This window comes from Penaeus japonicus, unplaced genomic scaffold (genome assembly GCF_977035675.1).
Source record: "Penaeus japonicus unplaced genomic scaffold, GWHDUDI00000001_assembly GWHDUDI00000024, whole genome shotgun sequence".
Taxonomy (NCBI): Eukaryota; Metazoa; Arthropoda; class Malacostraca; order Decapoda; family Penaeidae; genus Penaeus; species Penaeus japonicus.
The window spans coordinates 29,726,251-29,738,750 of NW_028234426.1; the positions used below are offsets into that span (position 1 = coordinate 29,726,251).

The 12,500-nt window shown below is 46.5% G+C and overlaps 1 protein-coding gene across 2 annotated transcripts in view; it reads left to right on the forward strand.

Annotated features, from left to right (window-relative positions):
• Nucleotides 1-12,500, forward strand: part of LOC122249520 (uncharacterized) — a 166,251-nt gene that overhangs the window by 132,635 nt on the left and 21,116 nt on the right. For both annotated transcript variants that reach the window (XM_043010464.2, XM_043010467.2), the window contains exon 3: nt 11,176-11,512. In XM_043010464.2, the coding sequence (XP_042866398.1) occupies nt 11,191-11,512 (322 nt within the window). In that variant the 5' untranslated portion in view covers nt 11,176-11,190. The remainder of the gene's footprint in view (nt 1-11,175; nt 11,513-12,500) is intronic.

Below are 12,500 nucleotides of genomic sequence, written 5' to 3' on the forward strand. Positions count from 1 at the left end.
TATGCAGCTTCCTTGAAACATTTCCGACTCTGGCCCGTCCGTCCGCGGTGGGAAACTGACTTGGCTCACTTTTTGGCTGAGGGGAGGCGAGGGGTAGAGGTCCGGGGGTGGGCTTTTCAGAGTGTGTATGTAGTGCGCCATCGTTTAAAAATGATTTTTGTCCACTTGCGTTTTTTTTACGCCTTCGTCCTTCTCATAATCTTAATCTCTCTCTCTCCCTCCCCCCCTCTCCCTCTCTACCTCTCTCCCCTCTCCCTCTCTCACCCATCTCTTCCCCTGCCCTCTCTCTTTCCCCCTCCCCCCCACTTTCCCATGGTACACACCTTGCTCTTTAGTTATTGATGAAACTTTTTTATGGTTCCCGGTATTAGTCCCGCGGGAACCATTATCCTGTTGAGAGAGAGAAAGAGAGAGAGGAGGGAAGGGGGGAAGGGAGGGGGGAGGAGGGGTGAGGACGGAAACGTGAGAGAAAAAGAATGAAAGATACAGATAAAGAAAAAAACAATGCAATATAAAGGGATACATTCAGAATATAACAAAGAAGTAGACACGGAAAAGAATTGGGGTTTAAAAGGCAGTAAGAAGGCGAGCATAGACGTAAATTATCCCTGTACTAGGATCGGATAACAGTGAGGAGGCTGGAGGGATGTTGCGCGTACATGTTGTTACATTCTTATTCTTAAAATCTTTATCTAGAATCATTATCTGTGTTATCATTCATATCGTAATCTCCTTCAATAGTAGACACTCGTCTCTGGCACCGGTAGTGTCTTTAATTTGATTGTGATTAAGAATCGGAATATTCGTATAATCGTACGTTGTGTCATAAATGTTATTATTAGTATCATTATCTGCTTAAAGTCGTATTGTCACTGGAGGAAAATAGTGTCAGAGCGTCTAAGGTCATTTTAATTGTTTTAATGATCTGATCTTATTATTGTTGTTATCATTAGTGTCATCATAATTATTATTGTTGTTATTGATGCTATTTTTTCTATGGCTGACCGTGATCACATCTTCCTCGAAAAAAGTTTGAATCGTTTTGTTTATCTGATGTTATTAATGTAATTATTATTATTATCATTATCATTATTATTATCATCATCATTATTATTATTATTATTATTATTATTATTATTATTATTATTATTATCGTACCTATTATTGTTTTTTTTTGTGCTTTTTCTATGACTAACCGTAATCACACTTTCTTTGTTTATCTGATCTTATTATTATTAAGATCGGAATTATTATTATTACTGTTGTTGTGGATGTCCAAGCTAAAGATTTTTTTTCTGTCTTATATTCGTATTAACCATTTCCTATTGCAATCACATCTCGGTTCTCTCTTCAACGTTACATCATCAAAAGGAGATAAACATCGCCTTGCTTTCCCAACGCGTGTTATGTAGCAGTATAAATAGAGAGGGAAATAGATAGATAGATAGATATATAAAATTTAAAACCAAAGTTTATTAAAATTAATAGGAGCATCAGTACGTGCTACTAGTTTATTCGTTAACAATTAGTGAGAGTAGAGAGTGAGAGTAGAGAGTGAGAGTGAGAGTGAGAGTGAGAGTGAGAGTGAGAGTGAGAGTGAGAGTGAGAGTGAGAGTGAGAGTGAGAGTGAGAGTGAGAGTGAGAGTGAGAGTGAGAGTGAGAGTGAGAGTCGCCGTTGCGAGAGTGAGAGCACATAAATTGAGAGAGAGAGAGAGAGAGAGAATTTTGTTGAGAAGTGGAAGGCAAAAGAACAGAGAAACCAACGATCAGAACGAGGAAGAAAGCAAAAAGAGAGCACCCCACTTTTCCGCGTATTTTTAAGGGATGATAGTTGGAGAAGATGGGGGAGAGAGAGAGAGAGAGAGAGAGAGAGAGAGAGAGAGAGAGAGAGAGAGAGCGAGAACGAGAACGAGAACGAGAACGAGAACGAGAACGAGTACAAGACAGAGACAGAGGGAAGAAAATTTTGACCAACAGACAGACAGACAGACAGACGCAAAAAGAAATCCACAGGGATAAAGGGACTGAATCAGAGGCAAAGCGAAACCGAAGTCTGACGCACCAAAACACATGCACTTAACTGATAATCATTGTTCATCCTGTGAGCACGAGAGAGGTGTTGCCATGCACCATGTAGCAAGGGTCATCATGGCAACTTGCACCTAGTCCCGTTTTGTGCTACTTTATCCTTGCAATTATTCTCATTATTTTTGCTTTTGTTTTTTTATCATCGTTATCCTTTACTTTCATTCCCTCTTTCTCCCTTACTCTCTATGGCTATCCCCATTTCGTTTTGGGGAAGGGGGAATATAGAAGAGAAGAATTTTTTATAATAATGATGATACTAGTAGAAGTAATGATAGTAATTTTAATCATGATTATAATATGGTGATGAAAATGACGGTAATAATGATAACAATAATATTGATAATGATGCTAGTAATAATAATGATAAAATGTAATGGTTATAGAAAATGAATAAAAATAAATAGAAAATGAATAAAAATAAATAGAAAATGAATAAAAAGGAAAGCAAGAACAAAATAATTAAAATGAAAGGCAGATGGAGGAAACATTGAGGAAGTTACGCATGTGCAGATAGCGAAGGATAAGGTTAAGCTAGATTTGCGGAGCAGATGCTTCGCTGGGCTTATATACAATGAGGAGATCCCGCCTGAATGGTTTGTGAGAGAGTTTCAACGAACGTTGACACGATCTGAGCTTGGTCCTTGCCCACCGTGATGACCAGCCACGACAATAACCGCCAGGCAAGAGTGGAAACTCACGATCTTTGTCGGGGCCAGATCCGCCGACCACTGGGATGTGAGGCTGACACGTTACCACTGTACTAACAAGACGGCTGCAGATCGCGAAGACGATAAGATTTTGAATAGAGTTGGAGGTCAAAGTTAATCATAATAGACGTTGACGGAAGTAAAAATCTAACGCGGGGTGAAAAAGGGAGAGAGAGAGAGAGAGAGAGAGAGAGAGAGAGAGAGAGAGAGAGAGAGAGAGAGAGAGAGAGAGAGAGAGAGAGAGAGAGAGAGAGAGAGAGAGAGAGAGGGGGGGGGGGAGAAATATAAAGACAGAAAAGTAAAGAAAAGAAGAGGGGACAGTGGGGGAGCAAACGTGTGGACAACGCAATCCCCTCGGACACAGGAGTCAACGTCCCCACTGTCTCTCTGGTGACCGGTTTGACTGTCTCCTCGCAGATGAGGTGAAGTGTCGACATGATTCCTCGTAGAGAGGCTGGTAATTTATTCAATCTTCTTTTCTTCTGCACCAAGTACATCCCCACCTCCAGCCCCGCCTCCTGTCCCCACTCACCCTCCCCCCCTTCCCCTCTCGGCACCACGACCCGAAGGACAAGAGCGCCGAGCGAATTGGCGAGTATCGGTTTATCGGGACCGTTTGTGAGGGCTGGGCGTAGCTGGCTGGCGTACGAGTCACGCTGCCACGCTACTGGACACCCTCCTCGCTCTCGCCGTCACGTCGTACGGCTTCACCTTACACCTTGCGTTTAATTGCAAGGCTGATCGGTTGGGCGTACCGGTCTCTTCCCGTTTCTATCGGAGTTTGTTCTCTCTCTCGCTTGATTAGTTTACACTGGCTCGTGAGTCAGGCTAAATGCACTATCCAGGCTCTCTCATTCTCCCCAGCTTCCTATTAATCTCTCTCTCTCTCTCTCTCTCTCTCTCTCTCTCTCTCTCTCTCTCTCTCTCTCTCTCTTCACTCGCCCGCTCTCCCTCTCTCCACTCTCTCGACATCTCCCCTCCCCCCTCCCTCTCTCAATCTCTCATTCTCTCTCTCTCTCTCCTCCTCACTGTCTCTCTCTCTCTCTCATCTTCCTTTCCTCCCTCCTCTCTCTGTACTCTCTCCACTCTCTCTCTCCTCTTCTCCCTCTCATCCCCTCCCCTCGCATCCTCTCTCTCGATACCTTCCTCTCTCTCCTCGCCTCTCTCTCTCTCCTCTCCGCCTCTCTCCCTCCTCTCGTCTCGTCCTCTCTCCCTCTCACTCTACTACTCCTTCTCTCTCTCGCTCCCTACATCACGCACTCTACCATCATCCATCTTCACTCTCGTCTCTCCTCTCTCTCTTCTCTCTCTCTCACTCTCACCTCACTCTCTCTCTCACACTTCTCACACTCTCTCTCACTCCCACTCTCACTCCCACTCTCTCTCTCTCCCTCTCTCTCTCTCTCCCATCCCTCTCACCCTCGACACTCATTCCCTCACTCTCTCTCTCTCTCTCTCCAGTCTCCTCCTCATCATCACTCCTCCCTCTCACAACTCTCTCTCTCCTACTCACCACACGTTACTCTCACTCCACATCACATCACGACTCTCTCTCTCTCTCTACCCCCTCTCACTCCCTCCCCTCCCTCCCTTCCTTCCTCCCCTCCCCCCTCTCTCTTTCTCTCACTCTCTCGGTCATTTCCTCTCCCCCCTCCCTCCCCTTCCCTCTTGTGAACATGAACCAATTAACGGTCAGCCCCGCCATGTGATAGGGACAAGTGGAACTGATTTTTAAATTGCTCTTTTCCAATGAATGGCTGAAGGGCGGAGCGAGGCGAGAGTAAGGAGAGCAAGGGAGGGGTTGTAGCGACAGGGTTTTCTATCTTGCTAAATGTCTATTGTAATTATGTGAGGTTGGGAGAGAGTTAAAGGGGGGTGGGGGTTGTAGGGGGGTAGAGAAAGGGACAAAGAGAGAGAGAGAGAGAGAGAGAGAGAGAGAGAGAGAGAGAGAGAGAGAGAGAGAGAGAGAGAGGAATGGAGATGCGAAGGAGAGAGAGGAGACGAGAGGAGAGTGATGAGGAGAGAAAGAGAGATTGAGAAGAGAGAGAGAGAGAGAGAGAGAGAGAGAGAAGCAGGAGAGAAGAAGCTGACAGACAGACAGACAAACAGACAGATAATCAGAGAGATAGACAGACAGCCGTGGTGCACTTGTGAGCCACGTCCGAGCCACCCACAGTCCACGCTGACAGCACCTCGCCGTCGCTGTTATTATTGTCATGTTGTGAGGGAATGACCGGCAGACAATAGCCAGCCCGGGAATAGTTGCGATTACAAAGACAGGCAGATAGGTATCCGCTTCTCCCCCTTCCCTTCCTTCCTCACCCCCCTCCCTTACCCCCTCAGCCCCCCCCCCCTAATTCCCTGCTCTGTTCAGGACCCCTAAGCAGTACCAGACAGCGGGCGTTGCTATCTATAGATATACGTCTTTGGTGAGGAACTGAAAGCACAAGCATTTTCTTTTGCTCTCTTCTTTGTCGCTCTATTTTCTATCGTTTATTCTTTTTTCTTTCTTTCTTTCTCCCTCACGCGTTCTTCTTTTGTGTCCAATATCGTTTTATTGTTTCTCCTTGTCTACCGCCTCTTCCTCCTCCTCCTCTTACTCCAGTTCCTTTTCTTCCGTTTCCTCTTGTTCGTTATTCTCCTCCTCCTCCTTAGCTCTTCCTCCTTCTTCCTCCTCCCCCTTCCTCCTTTCTCTCCTCCTCGCTCCCCTCCTCCTTCCCCTCCTCCTCCTTCCTTCCCCTCCTCCTCCTCCTCCCCCTTTTCTTCCTCATGTCCTTCCTCCTTTTCCTCCTCCTCCCCTCCTTTCCTTTCCCCCTCCCCCCTCCTTTCCTTTTCCTCCCCCCTCCTCCCCCTTTTTCCTCCTTTCCTCCCCCCCTCCCTTTCCCCCTCCTTTCCCTTCCTTTTCCTTTCCCCCTTTTCCCCCTCCTCCTTTCCCTTCCTTTCCCCCTTTCCCCCTCCTTTTCCCCCTTTTCCCCCCCTCCTTTCCTCCTCCCTCTCCCTTCCCAAATTCCTTTTTTTGTTTCCTCCCTTTTCCTTTTCCCCCCTCCTCCTCCTCCCCCACCCCCACCTTTTTTTCCTTTTCCCCTTTTTTTACCCCCTCCTCCTTTCCCCTTTCCCCTTTCCCTTTTTTTCCCTTTTCCCTTTTTTAATTTCCCCTCCCCCTTCCCTTTCCGTTCCCCTTTTTTTCCGTTTCCCTTTTCCTTTTCCCCCCCCCTCCTCTCCCTTTCCCAACCTTTTCTTCCTTTCCCTTTTCCTCCTCCTCCTTCCTCCCTTCCCTTTTTTTCCTTTCCCCCCTTTTCTCCTCCCCCCTCCTCCCTTTCCACCTTTTTTCCGTTTTCCCCCTTTTGTTATTCTCCTCCCCCCCTCTTCCTTTCCCGTTCCTTTTTTCCTTTTCCCTTTTTTATTTCCTCTTCCTTTCCTCCTTTCCCCCTTTCCCTTTCCTTTTCCCCTTTTCCCCCTCCTTTTCCCCCCTTACCCCCAAAATTCCCCCTTTCCTTTTCCCCCTTTTCCCATTCCCCCCCTCCTCCTCCCCTTTCCTTTCTCCCCCCTTTTCCCCCTTTTCCTTTTTCCTCCTCCCCCTCTTTCCTTCCCTTCCCTTCCCCCCCTTTTGTTTTCTCCCCCCTCCCTTTTCCTTTCCCTTTTTTTTCCTTTCCCCTTGTTCCTTTTTCCCCTCCCCTCAAGTTCCTTTTCCCTTTCCCCTTTTCCCCCCCGTTTTCCCTCCTCCTCCCTTTTAAAAATTCCTTTTTTTGTTTCCCCCTTTTTCCTCCTTCCTCCTTTCCCCCCTTTCCCCTTTTTTTCCCCTTTTCCCCTTTTCCCCCTTAAATTTTTCCTCCTCCCCAAATTCCTTTTCCCCCTTTCCTTTTTGTTCCATTTTCCCCCCCCTCCCCTAGTTCCTTTTTTCCCTTTCCCCCCCTTGTTCCCCCTTAAAATTCCCCCCCCTCCTCCTCTTACCCCCTTCCCCCTTTGCCCCCTTTGCTTCCTTTCCCCCTCCTTTCCCCCTTTCCCCCTTTCTTTCCCCCCCCCCCCCTTTTCCTTAACTTCCTCCTCCCCCTCCTAGTTCCTTTTTTTTTTTCCTCCCTTTTTTCCCCCCTCCTCCTCTTTTCCTTTTCCTTTTTTTCCCTTTTCCCCCCGTTGTTTGCCCCCCCCCCCTCCTTTCCTCCCCTCCTTCCTTTTCCCTTTCCTTTCCCCTTTTTTTTTCCTCCTCCTCCTCCTCCTTTCCCTTTTTTTCCTCCTTTTCCCCCTTGTTCGTTAATTTCCTCCTCCTCCTCCTCCCCTCCCTTTCCCCCATTTCCCCCCCTCCTTTTTTCCCCCCTCCTCCTTTCCTCCTCCTTTCCTCCTTTCCCCTCCTCCCCTTTCCCCCCTCCTCCTCCCCCTCCCCCCTCCCCCTCCCTTTTCCTTTTTCCTTTTTTTCCTTTCCTCCCCCTTTTGTTTTCCCTCCTCCTCCTCCTTTCCTCCTTTCCTCCTCCCCTCCTCCTCCCCCCCCCTTTCCCCCCTCCTCCTCCTAAATTCCTTTTTTCCTTTTCCCCCTTTTCCTTAATTCCCTCCTCCTTTCCCCCTCCTCCTCCTCCCTCCAGTTTTCCCTTTTCCCCCTTTCCTTTCCTTCCTTTGTTCCTTTTCCTTCCCCCCTCCTTTTCCCCTTTCCCCCAATTCCTTTTTTCCCCCCTTTCCCCCGTTTTTTTCCCCTCCTCCTTCCTTCCTCCCCTCCTTTTTCCCCTCCCCTCCTCCTCCCCTTTCCCCTTTCCTCCTCCTCCCCCTCCCCCTTCCCCTCCCCCTCCTTTCCCCCTCCCCCTCCTTTCCTCCCCTCCCCTCCTTCCTTTCCTTTCCTTCCCCCTCCCCCTTTCCTCCTCCCCCTCCCCTTTCCCCCTCCTCCTCCCCTCCTCCTCTTCCCTTTTTCCTTTTTTTCCCCTCTTTTTTTCCCCCTTTCCCCCTCCTTCCCTTCCCCCAAATTCCTTTTTCCTTTCCCTTTTGACCCCCTCCTCCTTTCCCCCTCCTCCTCCTCCTCCTCCTTCCCCCTCCTTTTCCTCCTCCTTTCCCCCTCCCCCCTCCCCTTCTCCTTTCCCTTTTCTTTCCCCCTTTCCCCCTTTTTCCCCCTCCTCCTCCTTTTCCTTTCCCTTTTTTCCTTTTCCCCCTTGTTCCTTACTCCTCCCCCCTCTTCTCCTTCCCCTTTTTTTCCTTTCCTCCCTCCTTTCCCCCTCCTTCCCCCCTCCTCCTCCTTCTCCTTTTCCTTTTTTCCTTTCCTTTTTCCTTTTTTCCTCCTCCTTTCTTCCCCCTTTCCTTTTTTTCCTTTCCCTTTTTTTATTTTCCCCCCCTTCCTCCTCCCTTCCCAAAATTCCCTTTCCTTTTCCCTTTTTTTCCTCCTCCTCCCCTCCTCCTCCTCCCTTCCCCCTTTCCCCCTTTTCCCCCTTTTTTATTTCCTCCTCCCCCTTTCCCCTCTCTCTCTCTCAAACATGACATTGGTCACGTAGCGAAGGTAATCGTAACACCTGTTTGTCTTACACATGTTTATTGCAGCTGAGGCGGGACACTTGCTGCAGGTGTTAGACCCGTATGACGTCAGGGGAGGGAGGGAGAGGACAGGTGCAACGCAAGGGTGAAATGTTTATGTTGTTCTACCTCTTAATGGTAATGGTATTATTGTTGTTGCTGTTGGGGATAAAAGACGTTTGGGTATGTAAGAGAAAGAGGAGAGAGAAGGAGCCTTGTCTTAAAAAGAATGATGGTAATGAATTGCAGCAGTGGCAAAGTGTGGAGAATTTTTGCACACGCGAATATCCAGACGTTGGCGAGGGGCCTCCAGCCAGACGACGCGGGGGGGAGGGAAAGGGAATGGGGTGGGGGGGGCAGGACAGCAGAAGGAAGAAGAGGAGGAGGAAAATGAAAGAGGAAGAGGGTTACGAAGAGGAATAAGAGGAGGAGGAGGAAGAAGAAGAAGAAGAAGAAGAAGAAGAAGAAGAAGAAGAAGAAGAAGAAGAAGAAGAAGAAGAAGAAGAAGAAGAAGTAGAAGGAGGAGAAAATAAGGAGATGAAGAAGGGAAAAATGAAAGGATGCGGAGTGAGAGAGTGAGAGAGTGAGAGAGTGAGAGAGTGAGAGAGTGAGAGAGTGAGAGAGTGAGAGAGTGAGAGAGTGAGAGAGTGAGAGAGTGAGAGAGAGAGAGAGAGAGAGAGAGAGAGAGAGAGAGAGAGAGAGAGAGAGAGAGAGAGAGAGAGAGAGAGAGAGGATTCCGACAGCATAGGCACATGAGACACGGGTGGGGGTGGAGTTAAAGTGTGTGTGTGTGTGTCCGGGAAGGGAGGGAGAGGAGGAGAGGGGGAGAGGGGGAGAGGGGGAGAGGAGAGTGATTTAGGGGGGAGTTTGTTTGGGTCGGAGTCTCGGCAGCGCCATTGATTCTGCCGCGGGTTTAGACGGCCTTGTCGGGTCGGCCAGCGTGCAGGTCAGCCCATCACTGCAGCGCGCGTGGCGGTGGCGGTGCCGGCGGTGTAGGCGGTGGTAGCAGTGGCAGCGGTGGCAATGATGCGGCGATGTTGGCTGTAGCGGCGGCGGTGGAAGCGGTAGCGGTAGCGGTGGCCATAGCGATGGATACGGTTGTAGCGGTGGCGATGGGAATGTCAGCGACTGTGGCGTGTGGCTACGTAGCGGTGATGCGGCTGCGAGAGTGTGGGTCTGGGTCTCAGTTGGGACTTTGCTGATGGCGACCACGTCTGTTTGGGGGAAGGCTTCTCAACTGGGATACATTCTTGTTTTTTTGTTGTTTTTCTCTCTCTCTCTCTTTTTATTTACAATATATTGATGCATATCATTTTGTTCCATTAAGCGGTATGTTTTTTTGTGTTCGTGTTATTTTGATTGTATTGATGTTTACTATTCATTATTTTTTTTATGTTTTTGTGTAAGTCATGCTTGACTTTTATAGTTCCATTTCAATATGACGTGAGAATGATGATGATGGCAATGATAATAATGTTAAGGATGGAAAGAAAGATAAAGATAATAACAGCAATAAGGACAATGATAACAGTAACGATGATGACACTGATGATGATAGGGATGGTAATGATAATAAAAGGATTCTTTTAACAACAATAATAACACCAATAACAATAATGATAACAATAAAAATATTAAATGTCATGGTAATGATTAAATTGATAGCGATGTTACTACTGGTAATTACTTTAAGCTTTATAACTACTGTCACAAAAATTAAGATTTAAACAAAATAGATAAATTGATTTAAAAAAAGACAAAACGACAGCAACAAGGATGATAATAAACACTGAAAATGACGATAGCAAAGTGATATAATAATGCTAATGATGATGATAATAATTGCAGTAATAACACTATCCCCTTCCCGGAGATAATTACATTGAGGCTTCAGATCATTCTCTTAATTAAACAGCATGGATGAGGAAAGGTCCTGCGAGGGAAAATAATTAAGGTTTGCTTGGTGGCCAGACGGAGAGAGATTGCATCTTAAGGACCTTATTCCTGTCTCTCCCTCTCTCTCTGCTCCGCTACTTACTTAATGTTAGTCTTTTTTTTCCATCATCATCAGATCATATTAATGATGTCACTATTATTATTACTATTGCTACTACTACTTCTGCTTCTACTTCTACTTCTACTTCTACTACTACTACTACCGCAACAACAACTGCTGCTACTGCTGCTACTACTACTACTACTACTACTACTACTACTACTACTACTACTACTACTACTACTACTACTCCTACTACTATTACTACTACTACTATTACCACTACTGCTGCTACTACTACTACTACTACTCCTACTACTATTACTACTACTACTATTACCACTACTGCTGCTACTACTACTACTACTACTACTGCTACTGCTACTGCTACTATTACCACACTACTACTACTACTACCACACTACTACTACTACTACAATTACTTCTTTTACTAATAATAATGATAATGAAAATAATACCATTATTCATCATTATGATCAAAATCATGACATCGATATCGCTCAATTTATCACAACCACTACATTTATGAAAATGTTTTTGTTATCATTATTATTTATGAATTGCATCACTATCAACCGTGGATATTATGTTTATTTAAGGTTTGGACTTTCTCCGTTTTCGTTTTTTGTTGTTATTTTTGTCGTTTGTATTGTCCAGCCGTGTATTTATTTGTTTTGTCCTGTATTTTTTTCTGTAAAGAAGGAATAGAAATGATAAATAGTGAAGGTGGAAAACAAAACAAAACTTATAAGTGCCAGTCCTAGATATTACCCTTAGTTTTTTTTTTAGAAGTTAACTAATGTATTTCTGTCTTTCTGTATAGTTCGAGTACGTGTGATTCCTTACCCGCGTGAGTAACCGGTGTGATTCCTCCCGCAGGATGGTGTAGCGAAGATGGGCGAGCGACTCAGTCGGTGGGCCTCGGTGCGGCCCCCGCTCCTCCTGCCCCCCCGCACCCGCACCCGGCCCGCCCGCGCCTCTCCCCACACGCCCTGGCACTGGCACTCCTTACTTCTGGTGCCGGCACTCCTGCTGGTCCTGCTGGCGGGGCAGGCGATGCCGGTGACTTCGGAGCCGCAGCGTGGGCTCGGTCGGGCGCGGTCGCTGAGCAACGGCGCCAGTCGTAGCAGGATCATCCCCGGCGCCGGCGGCAGTGGCGGGTCGTACCCGGCCATCACGGTGCCCACCTGCCTGAAGAGCTGGCTGGCGGAGCGAAGTAAGTTCTCGGCATTCTTTGGTACTTATTTATGGGGGTTGCAATCTCCCATACAATCCAAAGTCTCATGTAAACGCAAATCTATGAACTCCACAGCAGAACTAAGAACTCATTATCTGAAACATGACTGGCATTCTTCATCGCCACATTTGTAATGTGATCCCAAACACTTGTTGCAAAGAAAACGTGCGAGTCTCAGACTGGATAAGCACAACTGATGCCGTGTTAGTAGTTTATAAAGCATGTCATACGAAAAAGAAGTAAACAGAAGCGCCACCTAGCTGTCTTAAGTGACAGCCAGGGTGTATTTTATATTTTCTCTCCCTTTACTCTAGAAAACCTGGCGCTGAATTTCTAGACTTTCAAAGGAATACGGAACACCAAACCTTGAATTTCTTCCTGTGATAAGGTAGATCAGATAGCCAAATTAACACTCCTCTATAAAGATCCATACTATGTAAACGCATTATCTCTTAATCAATTGAAAAAGTGTTATCGGGGCTCTTAGAGATTACGAAGATCACGTGTGCACTGCAAAAAGGAGGAAGACAAATGCCTATGGCGCCACCTGTCATTGCTGAGACATCGGATAGAGATAAACCTTGCGAAGTTCATAATAGTCTATCCCAGAGGCAGCAAGGTTGTAGTAATCTGATTGTGCTTAGTATATCAGTATACCATCTAAGTCATCAGAGTTCCATTATTTTTTTAGTACTGTTGTAGAGTAAACAACAACTGCATCCCATCGATTGAAATTAATTATCACTTGTTGGTTATATTGACTTATTTGATACGATAGGCATTGGCCTTCTATTTTATATGACTGATTTTTGGACTAGGCAAGACACGCAAATAAGGTAAGCAGCATAGAGTAGAAGTTCAGCCAGTCAGGGTAGACGTTTAGATATCTTTTCCGGACATTTTTCGGGGCATGGAAATTGATGTGTAAATAAACGTATCAAATTAAAATAAACGCGCCTTCTCTCCC